The following is an 18,701-nucleotide window of genomic DNA, read 5'->3' as shown; positions in this document are numbered from 1 at the left end:
CTTCCTTTAATTTCTACAACTTTATAGTTTCCCCTCTCTGGTTGTTCTGGCTGAACGCCAAGTGTGGCTGAGAACTCTGACGCCAAACAAGGCGATCCACAATCCTAATTACAAGTTCAACTGCTAAACGGGCAGCTGAGCTGGCAAATCAGAACTGCCCAACTACCCAGACAAGCTAGCCTCAGGGATCAAGGTCTGAGGTGCAAAGGAGTGCCCCAAGCGAGAAGGGAACAACACAAGGTTGGGATATCAAGGTACGCTTTGAACACGTTTTATTATCAGTGGATTATCAGCCCAAAGGAGCAGTGACAGTAGCAAGGGAAGGACTCAGGGAGGACCCTGCTGCAGTAACTGTCCCTCCCTTCCACAGCCGGCCCCTCTCCCCCAGAGGCTCTCCGCTCTCCCCACTCCTCCGTATCTCCCCATGCGGCAGCAAGCCCACCCCACGAGCCTTCAGGACTCCCAAGCTACCTTTCCCCACTCCACCGAAGCCAGCAGCCTTCCCCTCAACCCTCCCCACCTCCTCTGCCCTCCCAGGCCTCACCAGCCCGCTCCTCACACCTCCCCGCCTCGCCACTCTCCTCACACCGCCGCTCCCGCACACTGCACCTACGCTTGCTCGCTCGCTTGCTTGCCCGCCCTCCACTTCCTGTCTCAGGATTGGCTGCCTGCGGCATAGCCCCGCCTCCCGCCGGTCGCGATTGGTCCTTGTGCCGGAGCGGCGGTTCGGCGGGGCGCCGCGCGGTGGGCGGGCGAGCGGCAGCGGCGCTGCTATTGGCGGGAAGGCAGCGGCCTGCAGGCTAGGCTGAGCACCGGCGAAGAGCGGGGTGAAGGCGCTATTGTTGCCGCATCGCCGAGGAGAGGAGCCGGCTCACACCGGGGCCGGGCAGCGCGGCGCGGGCCCAGCGGCAGCCATGAGTGGCGGCGTGTATGGGGGAGGTGAGTCCGGCACCGCCTCGCTTGCCCGTCCTCCCCTCCCCCGTCCCGCGACCGTTGAGCTCGGCGCCGTCCCGTGAGGCAGCGCGTGCGAGCCTCCCCCGGGCGCTTCCCGCCTCCCCGCCGCTCCCTCAGGCCCCGAGCGCGGGGGTCGCGGCACGGCTCTCCCGGAGCCGGAGCCCTCCCGGTCCCTCCGTTTCTTGGACGTGGGGTGGCAACATGTGTGAGGAAGAGGAGGCGGGTGCAGGCCTTGTTTATGTCCCTCCCGGCGTCGTTTCGCTGAGATGCTTCCCCCGGAGACCGGCCAAGCCGTGGCCTTGGGCTGAATTAGCGCTGCTCGGGTGCCGGGTGGCCCGAGAAGACCCCGCGGTTTGGAACCTGGGGTGTAGTTTCCTCCCAGAGCACTTCTGTACAGCCTTCCGTGAGGACGAAAGTCCGGGTGTTTTGTTTCAGACTTTGGTTTTCTTCAGGGTGTGCAGAGCACCTCAACGAGGATCGGGGCCCACAAGGATGAGGGTGCTTCATGGTGTGGCAGCCTTCGCTGACAGAGTTGGTGTTTTCAGACCCACCTTTCTAATTCTGATCACCCCCGGCAGGTCAGGGCTCACCTGGATTTGCGTGACACTTAAATTAGCACTTTTTGAAAGCTTTGTATTGTAATCCGTTTAGATGCAACTATGTTCTCCCTCTTCTGTTAAAATTCCCCTTTTACGTATGCCGAAGGAGAGTATTGCAATGTCCCAGTTAAAGCCTATCTGCAGTCTTCTAATACCTCTCCGGTAACTGGAGTTCTGAATAGAGAAGTTTCTCCTTGCCTTGAAAAAGATGTCTTGACTTGCTTTTCTTCTTTTGCAAGCAAAACAGACAGTGGGCAGGGAAAGGGCAGGATCATAGTAGAGTGTAATAATAATTCACTACCTCTTTATTAACAATCTTTTCAGATGAAGTTGGGGCTCTTGTTTTTGACATTGGCTCGTATACAGTGAGAGCAGGCTATGCAGGCGAGGACTGTCCAAAGGTGAGAATCTGTGTGGACTCAATGGAAATGCAACATGAATTTGTGCCTTAGATCTTGTTTGTTAGTTACGAGTTTTCACAATACGCTGGGTTTTGTTCTGACTGTATTGTATAAGGAAAGCTCTGAATTTATGAGGAAAAAAAACCACCCAAAACTTTAATAATTCTCATATACTGCTTACCTTTTGCCTTACAGGTTGATTTTCCAACGGCCATTGGTGTGGTGCTAGAAAGAGACAATGGCAGCACTCTGATGGAGATAGATGGTGACAAAGGCAAACAAGGGGGCCCGACTTACTATATAGACACCAATGCCCTGAGAGTTCCAAGGGAAAATATGGAGGCCATTTCACCTTTAAAAAATGGAATGAGTATGGTGCTCTGTCTTTTTCTACCTGTTTTTAAAATAGGCTGCAAAAAGTCATAGCTTTCCTGTAAACAGATGCTATGTATGGCAACAGAAGCCGTAAGAACGGATACCTGATTTACAAATTGCGTGAAGTATAGTTGGTTTACAGTGTTAGTGGACTTTCAGCATAATTGTTGAAATGTTGTGATCATGATGCTTACAGAGGAAGAGAATTCTGCAAAGCTATTAAAGGAAGTGTATGTCTGCTGAGGATAGCTTTTGATTGAAGAGCTCTACGCAAAAAAAAAAAAACAACATTGGAAAACCTTTATGTATTTATGAAATGGAACAAAACTTAGAAGTAACTAATCTGCTCGCTTCAATGTTGTTACAGTTGAAGACTGGGATAGTTTCCAGGCAATTTTGGATCACACTTACAAGATGCATATTAAATCTGAAGCAAGTTTGCATCCTGTTCTTATGTCCGAAGCACCAGTGAGTAAAAGCAGCTTTGCATTTTGATAAGTCTTAACTCTGTCTTCTTGCTTATCTACAAACATTAGTCTTGGGCCAGTCTGACATTGGTTTATAGGTTACAAGTGTTAAAACTTAGCTACAGAAATAACAATTTTGAAATACTTTGCCAGGATCTGGAAAGTAATCTGTTTAAGAAAAATGTCTAAAAAAGAAAACAATTTTAAATAGTTTGCATGAGTTGTATTAGAAAGTATTTACAATGTGTTATTGTTTTTCACTTATCGAAAAGAAGTCAAAATTTAAAAAAAAAAATCTCACTTTATTGCCTAGAATAAAAGCAAAAAGATGTTTGGAGGTCTTATTATGTATTAAGTTACGCTTAATAAAATGCCATTGAAAACCTGTCGCTTCATTCAGCCTTACAACTAATATTACATGTCAGAGAATAATATTTATAAGGGAGAAGTTTTAATTTTTCTGTCTTCATTTCTGTAAATGGCCCTGTAAGGTAAGTGAAGTGGATGAATACAAATTTCTGGGAAAATAATTGGGCAAGGTTTCTGTCATTTAATAATGCTCAGCATTTGAAGGGCAGATCTTAAAGTCAGGATACAAAAGGTAGACATGCCATATAAAAGTTATGCCTTTCTTTAATAAAAGCTTACAAAAAGGATTTTCTTTTTCATTATTCCCTTGTGTTGAGTTGTAGCTTGTGGAGTACGGAGGAATTTACAATGGTTATTTCATGTTTGTTGGCTCAGTGGGTGTCTCAATAGAGGTTCCCATTAACATTCTCCTTACAGAACTAATCTTACTTTAACATATTGACTTGGAAAAAACTTCATGTTTCCAGTAACGTGTAGAATATTTCATACATATCCTGGCTTAATCGCAAATACAGTAGAACTGTAGGAAGATACCTTGGAAACAGGAAGATCTGGATTTATTTTTCTTTCAACTGGGCAAGTTATTTCATGTATCTTTCCCCTTGTAAAATGGGCACGTTGCTTGTTTTAGAGAGTTCTTTGAGAGACTGATACTGGAAGAGCTGTAGAAGTGTAAAGAAATCTCTATTGTAACAGTAAAAATGTATATCACTTTTAATTCTGTGTGATAGATAAGCGTTAATGTATTGTTGTAGAATTGGAATAAAAAAGGTTCTAAAGAAGTAAATTACTAGCAATCTGTCTCTGGAATTTTGATATGATTTAAAACCATGGCTATAATAATGCTAATTACTTCTTTATTATGTTAGCATTCTTATAGTGTGCTCTAATGATCCTCAAGATAAACATATCTTCCTTTTGGTCACTTATTTGTGGTTTGGTTTATTTTTTTTCTTCTAGTGGAATACTAGAGCAAAGCGTGAAAAACTGACTGAATTGATGTTTGAACACTACAACATCCCTGCTTTTTTCTTGTGTAAAACCGCTGTTCTAACAGCGTATCCTTTGGAATGCTTCACCCCTTTTTGGTTTTTCCCCCCTCAGGAAATTATGGTAAACTTATTCTAGGCAATTCCTAGTATAACAGAATGTCTGACTTTTCTTCTTTCAAATTAATTTTTCCGTAAACATCTAAGGAGGAAGTAAACAAATTCCATTTCTGAACTTTAAAGCTTTAGAGCTTGGTTTTGAAGTTCTCCCAATCTGACTGTTTTTCTTGGAGGCGATGTCTTTTTTTTTTTGGTCTTTTTTATTTTTTTTCCATTGTATACCATGGGTAAGAATATTACAGACCTGAAATGGTGTTGTCCAGACTACTATATACAGTAATTAGAGCTTGAAGTTCCCATAGCCTTAAGATGAATATTTGTAATTATTTTAAACTAATAACATGTTTTCAGCTTCAGTCTAAATGAGTTGGATGTACTTAGAGCTTGCTGCATAGTATTGACATGAAGTCTCACCGTTGTATGTCCAAAGCTCAAGTTAGTTCCCAGAGAGAAGTTAAATGCCGTTCTCTCTATGAGGTTGTGCGCTTCATAGAAAGAAGATATGTGCTGGAAAATGGCAAATCCTTTCATAGAGCCAAGGAATACACATAGGGGTCCTCATTCCTACTTATGCTCTAATTGTATGGCAACATTTTTTTCTAAAGTGAAAATTACAATATTTTCCTTAATCATTTTGGCCAGTTTTGCTAATGGGAGATCTACAGGTCTCATTTTGGATAGTGGAGCAACACACACCACTGCTATTCCAGTGCATGATGGATACGTACTTCAGCAAGGTAAAAATTTTCATGGATAATAGCATTGCAGTATCAAGGTCGAGTTAGCTTTCTTTCTGCTTTTACACAGACTTAAAAACAAAAAAACTGTATCCCCTTAAATATGGAAAAAAAAACCCTAATGGTGCTCACTGTCAAATAGTTTGTTGGGAGAGTTTATTCGTGATTTCAGTGCTTTCTAGATTGGGGGGTGGGGTGGGGTTTTTTTGTTTCTGTCCTTTGGTTTTTTCCTCTTTTTTTTTTTTTTTTTGTTTTTTAGGTATTGTAAAATCACCACTTGCAGGAGACTTTATTACTATGCAGTGCCGGGAATTGTTTCAGGAAATGAACATAGAGATAATTCCTCCATATATGATTGCTTCAAAGGTGGGAAAGTAACTTTATTTAGTAAGCATTTGCTTGTGCAGAGGCTTAAATGGTTAACTGATGATCATGTTTCCTACAATCTCAGGAGGCAGTTCGTGAGGGGTCGCCAGCAAATTGGAAGAGAAAAGAGAAGTTACCCCAGGTCACTAGGTCCTGGCACAATTACATGTGTAATGTAAGTAGGTCATTTCTCCCACTCTCAAACTCCCCTAGGTGTCCCATGAACAGGTTTTGTTTGCAAGTATATCAGGTTTTCCTCTTGAAGAACTAGAAAATCTTTAAAATGTCAGTATCAATTCTATAAATTCTATCAAATTGAAGACTGAAATTCGTATAACCATATTATTCTTAACTCCATAGTGTGTCATTCAGGACTTCCAAGCTTCCGTCCTTCAAGTATCAGATTCAACTTATGATGAACAGTACGTCACTGTTTTCCTTCTTGTAAAATTAATTATCAGTTGTGAATGGGGTGCTTAGCCTGTTCATTGCTGTTGGCTGGTTTTATTACAGAATCAGTTTTTAGATAAAATCTGTTTATTTCTGAAAGTAGAAATACAGTGTACATCCAGGTGATAATTTTTTATTTAATATTCCAAGATATATGAGATCATAATAAATATTATCGGAAGTGTAAGTCATATCAATCACAATATTCCAGTTGAAACCTTGGTTTATAACGCTACTTAGAAAACTTAACATTGTGTTTACATTGCACTTTAATATGTTACTTTGTGACTAATGCTGTAGGGTAGCAGCGCAGATGCCGACAGTTCATTACGAGTTCCCCAACGGCTATAACTGTGACTTTGGTGCTGAGCGTCTAAAAATTCCTGAGGGATTGTTTGACCCTTCTAATGTAAAGGTAAAACAACTATGATATGTAGTAATTGGAAGGCTTTAAATTATTAGATTATCACATGGCTTCCTTTTGTATGATGTTCTTAATTTCTTGATTTACATGTGTGTATTTACATGGTGTTGTTCTCTTGGGGGTACAATTTGCCTGTGTTGTTTTAGGGTTGGGCTAGCAAATGACGAAATGTAGTTCAAAATGGGAGGTGGTGAGCTGAATGGGAAAATAGGATTTTTTTTTTTTTCCTTCCCTAAAAAATGCTTAGCTCCCTCTCTAGTAATATTTGTAAATTCAACATATTCAGGGCTTCTATATGCCTTGCGCTTTTGAAGCGATGATGTGTAACTTACTAATTTTAATTCTAGGGTTTATCTGGTAACACGATGTTGGGTGTGAGCCACGTTGTCACAACAAGTGTTGGAATGTGTGATATAGACATCAGGCCGGTAAGTGTTAGTCAGACATGTATTATTTTAAGGCATAGGTATTTTTGTGCTGATATAATTTTTTGGGAGTAGAACACTGTTGATGAAGAAATGTGGATTTCCTAGGATAATGATAAACACTTTAGAATAATTCTCTAAGTATTACATATTTGTATATACAATTACTGTTTTGTCTTAAAAAATGCTAAATCAGGATTTTTTACTTGTACTCAGTGTTTCTACCTATATTTAAATAGCTAATGTCCAGATTTTTTGGCTGGCACTGCATAATGTGCATTGGATTGGCTTCAGATGAGCATTTTATGTTCGTAACTGCGAGTGTTATCTTCAGATTTTTGGGCGTGGCAGATAAACTTCCTAAACATAACAATCATATGGAACTTTTGTAGAGAGTAGAAGGAAGAAAAGAGATTTTAAGGGAAAACTTTCTTTTTAAAACTGTTCTAACTTTCTCAGGTGTCAATTTGAAAATATTCAAGTTTGATACGGACTGCATGGGGGTTGTTTCAAAAATTTTTCCTCTTAACTTGCGTGTCAGGCTGGCTTAGTAGGCCAGGCCGTGATTTGTGTTCACTAACTGCAGCGTTAGTGAGGTTGAAAACTGTTGCAGTGCTGTGGGGTTTTCCTTTGTGGTTGGAACATCCAGCTGTAAGGAAACCAGCAGTTTGGATACAGGAGATATCTGTAAGTGTAGGGTTCTCTACAGTAGAAAATATTCTGTGAAATCATTTAGAATCATTAATCACATAGCTTCTGTATTCCTTGTATAGATTAATATTAAGCTGTCTTTGAAATATTTTTCAAGTGATTAAAAAATTAATTGGATTGGGAGAGGTAATATTATTGGCATCAGGTGATGTGTTATTGCTGTTGATTATACGTACTTGTGTGCCATTCCTCTTTATTCTGTGAAACAATTGTTTTCAGAATTATTTCAGAGTTAATATTGTAGGTTGCTTATTCTCTTTTTAGGGCCTCTATGGCAGTGTGATTGTAGCAGGAGGAAACACTCTAATACAGAGTTTCACAGACAGATTGAACAGAGAACTGTCTCAGAAAACTCCGCCGGTAAAACAACTCTTTAAATTACTGTGTTGAGTTACCTATCATTTTGCTTTTCTGCCACATAAATACACAAGCATGCATCATAGCTTTGACTTTGCTAGGAACCCAACAGCTGAAGAGATTTCTGTGGGGTAAGAAATCTCCTCCTTCTCTAAAGAAAAGAAAGAAGTCTTGAAAAGTTCTTACATGAAATGAATTCCAGCAGATATTATAACTGGTTTCTGAATATTTTACTTCTCCATTCCTGCTTTCAGATTGTGATTCTAAGTTCTGTAGTTGTCCCTAAGCAACAGACACTATTTCCCTTGATGGCCTCTCTTCTGAAGTGTTGCTGACTAACTTGAGGCACATTCAGTCATTCTGCCTGAGGTTTTGTCACTTTGTCATGGGAATTGTTCTTCCTGGATTCTACAGACAACTCAACCTGCTCGTAGATAAAACCTGGTGATTTAACATACTTGTATTTTTTTTTAATCACTTGATGTCAAAGAAAGTATTAATACCTTACACCTGGGTTCTTGAGAGCACATATAGCTTATGATATTTGAATATTCATATGCAAGAAAAAATGTTCTACTTGTAGCAACTCTGAAATCATGAATGTTATGAGAAACTGAGAAAGGTAGTTACTCGCTGCTTCTGAGGAGGAACCCATTGAAATTCAAAGATTTTATTGCTACAAGGCATTTTGAAAGCAAAAGGAATGAATGGGTCCAAACTGGACTGGATGAATAAAGTTCAGCAACATTAGGCATTTTAGTCCCAGTGCACGTTTTGAGTAGCCTTAGTGTTAGAGATGACAATGTATACTGTGAGTATTATTGCTCTCTATCTGTTCTATTTCTAGCCTTAAGCATTTGCCTCTGCCCCCTGTTGGGAGACAAGATAAAAGCCACATATGTTCTGTTCCGCTATGGCTGTTCTTGAATTCTAAGTACAGGGCAGATGAGCATTATTGCAAGTTTAATAAAATTGACCTTTTTCGCCTGCATGTAGATATATACACGAAGTTCTTTGAGCTGTCCTTTTCTTGTCCCTAAAGGTCACCAGGCTACAATTTGTCTGATTGTTCTTTCATTTTACCTCCTTTTCTACTTAGAGCATGCGCCTGAAGTTGATAGCGAACAACACAACAGTGGAGCGGAGGTTCAGCTCATGGATTGGTGGTTCGATTTTAGCTTCTTTGGTTAGTAAACCTGTGTTACTATCTTGCTATGCTAAGCAGCGCTGTCACCCAAAAATCTAATTCCGCATGAGTGTGCATTGCAGAGTTTGTGCTACTGTAGCAATCGTAATCTTGTCTATTCTTGTGGTAAGGTGAAGGGAATATATTTAAAAAACAAGACAACATGAGCATTTCCAATCAAAAAATAACTTGCCACATTCTCCCTTTTTTAATGGCAAGGTACAGGCTTGAAATACGATATCTAGAAATGACATGTATATAGTACACCATGAAAGTAGCAAACCTGTTTCTGCATCATATTCCTGAGCTTAAGTGAGTACTGAAATGGTTTGTGGGGATTAATTTAGGAGTATGGGAAAGGGAGACTGACATCAACTTTCAGTACTCCAACTTCCTGTCTTTAGTTTAATTGCTAGCAATGTAAAACTCAAAGGAAAAGATAGTTAAGCAGATCAAGTCCTCTTACATCATTTAATGTAAAGACTTGCTTGTTTTTCCTCCTAGGAAAAGCTAATCATGTTTCACTTAACCTTCGTTTGTTTTCTGATTTTTTTTTTTTTTTAATTGTGTGTTTTGTATTTTGTTGTGTTGTTTTGTTTTGGTTTTTTTGTAGGGTACTTTTCAACAGATGTGGATTTCTAAACAAGAATATGAAGAAGGAGGGAAACAATGTGTAGAAAGAAAATGTCCTTAAACCTCTTACTGTGAAAACTGCTGCCTGCTCAGTGCTCCTTCTGTTTTATAGCTTTAGCATACTCAGGAATGGGATGGACTCTTTTTTGTAGAAAGTTTATATTGGATTTTTTGCATAATTCAAGTTTCATTTTAACAAACCTTAGAGATTCTGAGAGACCTAATTGGTACTATCATAGAAAAAGGATGTTTACATCCCTTGTAAAGCAATAACTCATGTAACAAGCATTTTATAATTTTGTATAAATGTCTATTTTCTCTAGTATCTTTTCCTGGGAACAGCTTTACAGGTTAGCTAATAGATAGAGGCATAATCTTGCAAATGCCCATGCAAACTTATTAAAAATCTGTCTACTTTCACATAGTCTTCCTTGCTGGTACTTTGGCCTTAAATTGCTCTTATTTCTCTCTTAAAAAATAAAATTTGGTCTTTTGTATTTGAGCAACTTTGTGAGTACTTGCAGAGAAAGTTACTCTTCTGTTTTAAAAATGCAAAGTTTGTATTTAAGTGATCTATTTTAGGTGACTCAGTTCACTGTAAACTTTTACTGTCTAATGAAAGTGTTACATTCCACTTAGTGAATGTTATATTAAGCACTGGTTTGCTAATTTTCTATTATGGGGCAATTTCATTTCAGTAAACGCTCAGTGCTTTCCACCTGATCTCTAAGAATGTATATAATCCCTTTATGATGTAGGCGAGAAGCAAAACTTGTTCAAGCCAGGGAAGTTAAGGCAAAGAATTGTCTCTCCAAGACAAGGAGAATAGTCACAGAGGACCTCAGGATGTGGCTTGACATTTTACAGGGAGCTGTAACTCAAAGGGGCCGTCACTACTTGTTTATTGCTGGTACAGCTCCCTCAGCTGACCCATAGCAGGGTCAGTAAGTGCCTGCGTTTTGCACGGGGAGTGTGCACTCAGGGTCAGAGGAAGGAGGGTGATTTTTTTTCAGCAGGAACTGGCTGTCAAGATGCAGCTCTATGTTGCTGTTAAGCTTACTTTAATTTACAACTCTGTGATGTTCTGTATTGGGACACAATGAAGTTTTGCTCCTTATCTTAAAAGCTGTGGAAAACCAAATAGCATTTAACTGATTTAAAAAGAAAACAATGTAAACAGTATTGCTACATTTTTCATATCCTAAAAGACCTTGTGGGTAAATAATGATGAGGCCTTTAGTTGAAAACAGTTTCGCATTACCTCCAAACAATAAAGTAATTTATCAAACAGCCTGCTCTTGTCTTATCATGATAACCAGTAGTTGCTCTTGAGACAGAGTTGCTTGCTCCAGATTTTCAAAGCTATTGACAAACCACAAAATGAGGCAAACTTAAGCCCGCTACAATAGGTGATATAAGACACCAGCTGTTGAAGAAAAAGACTTACTCTAGTTTACATTCAAGTGGCATGACAACTGAACTTGTATCTTAGCCCACCGCAATGAGTAATGCTTTATGAAGTTACTGTGGCATCAGTGAAGTACTAAGATTGACTGGACAGTTTGTAGCTAGAGGTGAAGATACAAAGTAAGCTTTTTTGTTTCTTCTCCATGAACTGACTATGAAAATTTTTTTACTTTAAAGTCAAAGCTTTCCTTCTGTGTCATACGCTTAGGTTTCATTATGTCTAAGCAACTTTTATCTTCTGTGTATCTTCTTAAAAGAATTACAGTACGATGGTAATATCTCTGAATGTTGTAGCACCATATGAAGAGCAAAACACTTTCTGGGGTTTTCTCACCACTGTAAACAGTTTCTGTTTAAGAAGTGGGTAGTTCCTGTGATGCAGAGGAGTAACTGAAGGTCAAGATGATGGAGATAGACATGTCTATCTCCTACAGTTTTGGTTGGGGTTTCCAATGTTTTATCATATCATATTGCATAGCACGTGACTAGTATTTGTGACTTTGTTCTAAATTTCTACACAACCTCATCTGACAGTTAAAAGCTTTCATGAAGTGGGTGTTAACCATCAACTGGGAGCAGTAGCAGTGCCTTTCTACATCAGTTTCATAGAAGACTATTACCAGTCTTCCTGCAAACATTTTGCACGCTACAAAAAGCCACATTGCACAAATGTTTGAATTTGTCACAGGTATCTAGAAATCTAGGTATAAAGACTGCATTATTAAAAGTTCACATGCTAAATATTTTATACTCTAACAAGCCAGACTTAAAGCAGGGAAGAAGTTCCTCATAGCAGACTGAAAAGCATATTTTCCCATGCTTTTATGCAGAAAGTACATGTGACTTAGGTGACATACCCGTATCTCAGATGATCAGGGAACAAAGGCTAGTATGCAAGCTTCAGAGGCTCTTGTGTTTCTGTCTGGTTTTAATGCATATTTGTTAAGCTAAACCAGGTAAATATTATCGCTGCACTTTGTACTTTCATCTGGCTGTCAGTTGCTGCTTTTCACTGCTAATGATACATGTCTCACTTTTATAATAGCTGGTTAATACATCATTTTGCAAATGTTTCTAGAAACAACTGTTGGATTAATTTGAGTTATGCACCAAAGCTGCTTTTTAATTCCAGATCAGAAGTTTAATTTAGGTCAAACGAGGGATTAAAAAAAAAAAAAAAAGACAGACGACGGAGACTCTCAGGAATGCTCAGTCGAGTTGTTTGCTGGTTTCAGAAGCTGTTTCACATTCCAGTCACAAAGACACCAGACCAATTGCTTGCAGTGCTCTTCCAGCATGTTACTGGCTCTGAGATTTTACAGCAAGGTGAGGGAACTTCCTTTCCAAGACCTTCCGCCTTGTCTTCTCTAGGTTTTGCCTTCTTGCCCTTCTACGTAAAGATTTTTCAAGTCTGAGCCTGAAATAAAGAAGTCAGTGTGGTTAATTTCTACATAGCTTGTAACATCCTTAATGAGCTCACCCCCCTAATCAAATAGAGGTTCCCAGTGATTAACAACTTCAGTATTTGCTTTCAAAAAGCAAAAATGCCTGCAAAGCAAACTATTTTGTTTTCTTCTGCTTTTGAATTCTACAGAAATTCAACCTCTGGGAGGATCTTAGGTACTCTGCATGTAAAATGACTTTTACAGTGCAACTTCATAGATAACCAAGTCTCTTAGTAACTAAGATGGGAAGAGCAAAAAGAAAGAGAGCAGGCTGTAATTTTAAAAAGCCTTTTTGGTCTACTAGCTGTGAAAACAACAGAACAACAAGATTACCACTATTTTTTCCTTGCAAAGTGGAATAAGGAGGACTGAGGAACAGATCAGAAAATAGCTTTCAGTGTCAAAAAAATCTTTTTACCTGATGAAGTGATTGACATGAGGTAAGTAATAGAATTTCCTCTTTTTGTATTTTTTGTTCAAGTACCATGGTATTGGCCATTCCTTATAAGTGTACCTGTTAAAGATAGATAAAAGTGATTATAGAATGTATACTTTGTCTTCATTCTTGGATTCTACCAGTTACACTTGGTTACAGTAGGGTGATAAAGTGGTCTGACCAGTAGATTGCAAAATTTGTATGTGGGTAGTTACTTTCAGCTCTATTGCTAGCTTGGTTTGTAACTACATCTCATAGGTAGCTCAGCGTCTTTCTGTAGAAAGTGGTCTTGCTTTAAAAACTGTAGATGTTTGAAGAGAGGGCCCAATATAGATAGTGATTCTTTGCATTTATATTTTAAAGCTACTCCTTCCTAAGAAAACTTTCAAAAGCTGACGTGAACAAACTGTGTGAGGAGAGTTCTGTTTCTACTACAATTTTCTTTTAAATGCCAGTGTTTGAGTGTCATGTCAAGTGCAAATCTGCCTGAACATAAGTCTTTCCCTCTAAATATAAATTCTATTATTTCTGTTCGGGGTTTCTTTTGCATATGGGCTGCACAGATGGCTTGTGCAGACTTACCTACAGACTCCAGTGCATCCAGATTGTGTCAGACCTACTATTATGTGTATTGCAGAGTTTCTGCTTGTGCTTAAAGACCATTTCATGTCATATGTCATCTGCCCCTTCCCCCTGCTTTAACTGGGGACTGGACTTCCAAATATATGGGCAAACCCTTCTTTGTGGACAATGTTTCCAAGCAGAAAAAGGTGTACAAAAGCTTTATCCCTAGAGATGTAAATCTAGGGGTTAGTGCATTTAGTACTCTGCTGATTTACATGTAATGGCTAAACAAATGGAAAACAACTCAAAATTCACCATTATAATAATGTGTCACCTTCTGTTATCTACACTGTTACTGCAGAGCTGAATACTGTAATTATTGCTTCAAGTGTCAATATGATGAGGGTAAAATACTGAACTGGCAAGTCCTGCCAGAACCTTCAGCGTCATCACCCAAAATTACAGATTATTCAAATTATCTGGACAATAAATAATTCTAAAGGTAGAAGCTTCTAAGTAAGCTAAATGTCTGCGAAGACTAGTATGGAATTCCAACGGATGTTTATGTGGTCTCATGCAATACTTTGGGTGGTGCAGTCAGAACATCCAGTATGTGGATTTTGCATTATAACTAGGGAAGTCCAGATGGCTCAACTTGAACAGTACTCCCTAGTTCATTCATGTGTTACAGAATCACTATAGTAACAGACATCCTCCAAGCACAGAAATCATATTAGTTCCAAGGAACTAATTCTGTTACAATTAATGGTAGAATTTGCCACTGAGTTATTTAGCAACAATTATAACCACGTTAAAAAAAACAAAAAACTTAAAACTCAAGAAGCACCTGAATGCTGACCAGAAAACATGTTTCTTTCTATACAGTATATGCATCCTTTCTTGATTAGATAAGAATTTTCTGGTAAAGAGACAGACCACAAGAAAAATTCACACATGAAAAAAAAGTTCTCTTTCCCATACCAGTAGGTGCGTCCTAAGAAGTCATGTCTCCACTCGCCAGGTACTGGTTTTTCATGGCCAGTTTGTAAAAGTCTCAAAGCAATTTCTCTTTCTCTGACAACCAAGTCTATATTTTTCATAGATTTTTCTACCTGGAAATAGGAAATAGTTTCAGGATGAGCCAACAGAACACAATGCTGACAATTTAAAAGATCTCAAATGAAGATATAGGACAAAATTTTAAGGAAAAGCAAAAGTAAAACACACTAGGAGTTCCATCATGAGTACTCTCTGTTGTGGACTGAGTGAAACAGCTGAACTGGCCCTGTGTACTAGAACAGTAAAGAATGAGTGCTTAAAAAAACAACTAACTTACAAGAGAAAGAGAGACGAAATAACTGACAGTCTGAATATTCATTTAAGACTACCTGGCTAAATACATAAAACCAGATCTAATGCTGATGCTAGAATTATAGAAAGCTCTGAGGCAGGAAGAAAGTAGGAGAAGCAAATAGAAGATATGCTGTATGAACTTCTGTCAGATGGTTTGTAACGGCTCTTTGTTATTATAGTTTGCAATTTGAGGCTGTGACCAGACTCCATAACGCCTGTTGGCTGATTAGGAAGCTGCTTTGACCAAACTATGACACTTGAGTTGAAGGTTTTTAGTCAGGTCTGCTACACAATATTACTGTAACACACATTACATATGGCAACATGTTAAATGCTCTGGGAAGCTGCCAGAGCTAATTTTAATAAGCAGATCGCTGTTATTTTGTCTCGGTGCAATCATAGTATTTAACTGCTGCTTGACTGCTTTCCTTGGGCTTCAGCCAAAACCAAATAGGCAATTAGTAAGAATTGACTTTTGAAATGTTGGGGCCACGTAAAAAGTTCCCTCCCAAAACAAGTTCTACTGTGATTCACAGTTGCTGAATATGGATATGTAGGTGGGACTAAGCATAAAATACTCTTTCAGAATGGGAATCACAAATCACAGTTGAGAAACCGTATGATGATAAATTAGAACAAGATATACTAGGAGATCCAGAGGAGAGTTTTATATTGGATCTTCCCTGATTTATAACTACAGTGGTGAAATGACAAGAGTAGGAGACCAAATCCATGTCTAACACAAAAAACAGATCATAACGCAGTTGCAGATGCATGTAATGGCAAATATACAGTTAAGTGATAAACCATACAAAGCAATTCAGAGGAACAATTTAAAGGTCAGGCTTTTCCCAAATTTATTTGGATAAATAGGGGGGGTATCTCACAGTATCTCTCATGTCAAACAGCTGAATTATTTAACTAGCCAGTGAAGGTGTAGATTTCCATCTGTGAGACATAAGTATAGTCGATTTATAAGTAAATGAAGTTTTCAATGGTAAAGATACTGAGGAAAGAATTTACTAAATTAGTTGCAGAATCACAATAATGCAAAAGGAGGAGGGGATCACAAAAGTGAGGACAGCAAGGAACCAAAGGGCACAAGTTTGGAGAAGACAATGTCAGGCAAGAAGTTGGCAACAGTTAAGTAGATAGAAAAGCTTGTGAAGGGTTTACTAGGAAGTTTCTAGAAATCCTCTAGTGCAGTTTCAGCGCACGAAGATGGCAAAATATTTCTTAACATTATAGCAGGTGGAGAAGCCTTTCCCACAATGTTGCCTGAGCACAGTGTTTGTGCTTGTACTAAAATCAGGGAAATATTTTAAAAATAGTCTTTAACAAGTTTACAAACACCTTACCTTTCACTCAACAATTTTACTTAGAGTTATATTTTTAGCTAGTATGAAAAAGTTACCTTTTCTAATCGTTCTGGACTTGGCATAGGCCTGAGTTGTCGTTTTGATTCTTGCTCTAAAGTTAAAAGCATGTTTTTTTCCTTCAGTAGGACATACCTAGATCAGAAAGCATAGTACTTCAAAAATAATTTCTAGATGCATTGGCAATTACTCACTCACTACCCTGCTGGATAGAGCACATATAACCCCACATCCCGTCATGCTAGCTTCATACAAAGCAGCGAAAGCCCAGAGGTGGGCAGGGGAGGGCTGACGTACAGGACATACAAGGAGAGGCTGAGGGAGACAGGTTTACTTAACCTGGAATAAAGAAGGCTAAGGAGGGAAGAGGTTAACACTAAGTAGTCTTCCACTACCTGACAGAGATAGACTCTTCCTAAAGGTGCACAGCAAAAGGACAAGATATAGCAAGGAAAAAACTATTCACAGTAATAATTAAGTACTAGTTTAGCCCTGGCACAGGTTGCCTAGGGTAGCGATGCAATCTCCAGCCTCAGGGGCTTTAAAAATCAGAGTGGATGCAGACCTGAGCAACCTGATCCAATTTAGTGGTTAGCCCCAGCAGAGGTCACTTCCAGCGAAGTCTGTCCTGCAGTTCGAACAACCCCCGAAGGGCTCAAAGTCAGCCTCTTGGTACCAAACCTGAACCCTTTGTACTGGACACAACTGTCACACAACCACCTGCAGTACAGCTTTCGTATTCTGAGCAGTACCAGAACTTGGGCTGCTCCAAGCCCAAAGCTGGCTTCAGCCCATGCAGAACTGTATGGCAGACTAAATTTACTGGCTAATAAGTTCACTAGCCACATTTTAATAAAATGTGCAGAGCTGTTTTGAAAGAAGAAGAGCTACTTCACTAAAAGTTACTTACCAAAGTTTGTGCAAGTCTTCACTACTCTTGCCCCTTAGCTGCTTTATATTCCATGCATCCCCTGTAAAAAAAAAAAAAAAAAATTTAAAAAAATCAATTTAATAGAACAAAGTTCTCTTATTCTGGAAAAAAAAAAAGGTGCTTCTACTAGCAGGCTCAGTTAACTGAACAGAACAAGGATCACTTTTTTAAAAAATACCACCTCTTGGAAAGCTATCCTTGGGGACATTCAGCTTTGCTTTAAATATACAAATACATTAAAAAGGCAATGACATGTACTGTTTATTTGTATTTGTAAAAGGTTGGAAACAGGGAAAGATGAATCTTTACATTGAAATATTTTTCTTCCATGGTACTGTATATTTCATCAAAAAACATCTCTTTGACACACTCTCACTTAAGAGCAAGGCAGAGGATTTACAGCAAAATATTTTGCTACATAGTAACTATTTGCTTTCGTAAACACAAAATACACAGAAAAAATAAAATTAACAGACATAAAATGCATAAGTATATTTATGTACATATACATATAAAAAGTAAGTTTTAGGTAGCCATGAATACTTCCTATAATCCAAAAATAGGTCAGATTTCAGCTGAGCATAAGTGGCTCAAAGATCACTATCAGAAATGCTAAATATAACTCACCAGACTTTACGTTTTTTTCTCCCCAGTTTCTTGGATCATCAAAAAACTCCTCCAGACCTTTCCGAGACAAAGTAGTATGCAGAAACTTAAACTGATGGAGGGGCTCAACTTTTGCTAGGTTCTCGTGGAATAGATTCAGCGTCTGTCTGCATGAAAATTAGAAGGCTATGATAAGATATATGTGATAAGAAAAATAATATTCAGCTAAATGAGAATGTTTCTTTCATTCATAAAGACACAGGTCCTCAGACAGATGAATACCACAGCCCAGGGGGAAAAGGCACGGGTTCAGGTCTTCAGTCATCTCAGTGTTGTTTCCTCCTCCCCCTTGTCTCATCTAATTATCACTTATCTATACTCGGAAGCAAATAATTTGAAAATTAAAAGAAAGAATAAGTTTGAGCTACACCGTGCAAGAATACGTCCTCCTACGCTGACTTTAACTAAAAGGCAAAAGCAGTAAACAGATGGCGTAAGCCCGAAGAAAACCCCACGCTGGAAGCAGAAGCGTAACGACTGCAGAACAGTAACGCGCACAGGGAAACGCTTCCTACCACGCTTACACATCGCCTCGCAACCCTCAGCCGAGGTTTCAGGAGCCAGGAGAGCCCGCCGCCCGCCGCCGCGGAACGCGAAGGCCGCCAAGGGCGGCTCTCCTTCCTCCCGGGAACCGCGCTACGGCCCGCGACGCGCCCATCCCCACCCCAACCGGTGCCTCAGCCTCCCGCGCCCCGGTGCCTACCCGGGGCGGCCGGCAGCTGCCGAGCGGGGCCGCGCTCCTGAGACCCGCAACGCAACCGTGAGGCGCCGGCACAGGGCGGCCACCCCCACGGCGGCCGCCATGACTCCTGCCGCCCCTCCCACAATGCCTGGCGCCGCGGACGGCGTCCCGCAAGGGCGCCGGAAGGAGAGCGGAGGATCTGCCCTTTTCCAAGATGG

General features: G+C 39.7%; 3 protein-coding genes across 7 annotated transcripts in view; 1 reads left to right on the top strand and 2 right to left on the bottom strand.

The window, feature by feature from the left end:
- The window catches only part of GNB4 (G protein subunit beta 4), a 77,974-nt gene extending 77,331 nt beyond the window's left edge, over positions 1 to 643 (bottom strand). The window contains exon 1 of one of the 3 annotated variants that reach the window (XM_075157363.1): positions 614 to 643. The gene's annotated coding sequence lies outside the window, so the exon portion shown is untranslated. Of the gene's footprint in view, positions 1 to 544 lie in introns of all 3 variants that reach the window. The other 2 variants (XM_075157359.1, XM_075157364.1) reach the window with 2 other exon arrangements.
- Positions 644 to 793: 150 nt separating this feature from the next.
- Positions 794 to 10,853, top strand: ACTL6A (actin like 6A). Of its 3 annotated transcripts, none has more exons than XM_075157333.1 (14): positions 794 to 939; positions 1,878 to 1,954; positions 2,150 to 2,324; positions 2,697 to 2,797; positions 4,126 to 4,223; positions 4,917 to 5,011; positions 5,271 to 5,377; positions 5,463 to 5,552; positions 5,738 to 5,799; positions 6,128 to 6,242; positions 6,599 to 6,679; positions 7,652 to 7,747; positions 8,844 to 8,930; positions 9,544 to 10,853. In XM_075157333.1, exons 1-14 carry the CDS (start codon positions 915 to 917, stop codon positions 9,622 to 9,624), a joined length of 1,290 nt encoding a protein of 429 aa, XP_075013434.1. In that variant the 5' UTR covers positions 794 to 914; the 3' UTR covers positions 9,625 to 10,853. The 3 variants fall into 3 exon arrangements, with proteins under 3 accessions (XP_075013434.1, XP_075013435.1, XP_075013436.1); XM_075157335.1 differs by lacking the exon at positions 794 to 939 and adding an exon at positions 1,430 to 1,532 and having other exon boundaries at positions 9,544 to 10,064; XM_075157334.1 differs by lacking the exon at positions 1,878 to 1,954 and having other exon boundaries at positions 810 to 939; positions 9,544 to 10,062.
- A 1,293-nt stretch (positions 10,854 to 12,146) lies between these two features.
- On the bottom strand, positions 12,147 to 18,655 carry MRPL47 (mitochondrial ribosomal protein L47). The gene is made up of 7 exons (XM_075157336.1): positions 18,505 to 18,655; positions 17,763 to 17,908; positions 17,115 to 17,175; positions 16,243 to 16,339; positions 14,457 to 14,587; positions 12,894 to 12,989; positions 12,147 to 12,447 (listed from the first exon to the last, which is right to left on the bottom strand). Exons 1-7 carry the CDS (start codon positions 18,603 to 18,605, stop codon positions 12,330 to 12,332), a joined length of 750 nt encoding a protein of 249 aa, XP_075013437.1. The 5' UTR covers positions 18,606 to 18,655; the 3' UTR covers positions 12,147 to 12,329.
- Positions 18,656 to 18,701: the final 46 nt, after the last annotated feature.

The sequence above is a fragment of the Calonectris borealis genome, chromosome 9 (assembly GCF_964195595.1).
Source record: "Calonectris borealis chromosome 9, bCalBor7.hap1.2, whole genome shotgun sequence".
Taxonomy (NCBI): domain Eukaryota; kingdom Metazoa; phylum Chordata; class Aves; order Procellariiformes; family Procellariidae; genus Calonectris; species Calonectris borealis.
Note: the sequence above shows the minus strand (reverse complement) of the source record. Positions and strands in the feature narration are given on the sequence as shown.

Bases quoted from the DNA above. Each gene is read 5' to 3' on its own strand.
- ACTL6A (XM_075157333.1), top strand. From the start codon at position 915: ATGAGTGGCGGCGTGTATGGGGGAG. The intron at 5,553-5,737 runs GTAAGTAGGTCA...TTAACTCCATAG, and splicing joins GGCACAATTACATGTGTAAT to TGTGTCATTCAGGACTTCCA. The intron at 6,243-6,598 runs GTAAAACAACTA...TTTTAATTCTAG, and splicing joins TTGACCCTTCTAATGTAAAG to GGTTTATCTGGTAACACGAT.
- MRPL47 (XM_075157336.1), bottom strand. From the start codon at position 18,605: ATGGCGGCCGCCGTGGGGGTGGCCGCCCTGTGCCGGCGCCTCACGGTT. The intron at 17,176-17,762 runs GTGAGTTATATT...TTTTTTTTACAG, and splicing joins AGAAAAAAACGTAAAGTCTG to GGGATGCATGGAATATAAAG. The intron at 16,340-17,114 runs GTAAGTAACTTT...TTTCTGATCTAG, and splicing joins GAAGACTTGCACAAACTTTG to GTATGTCCTACTGAAGGAAA.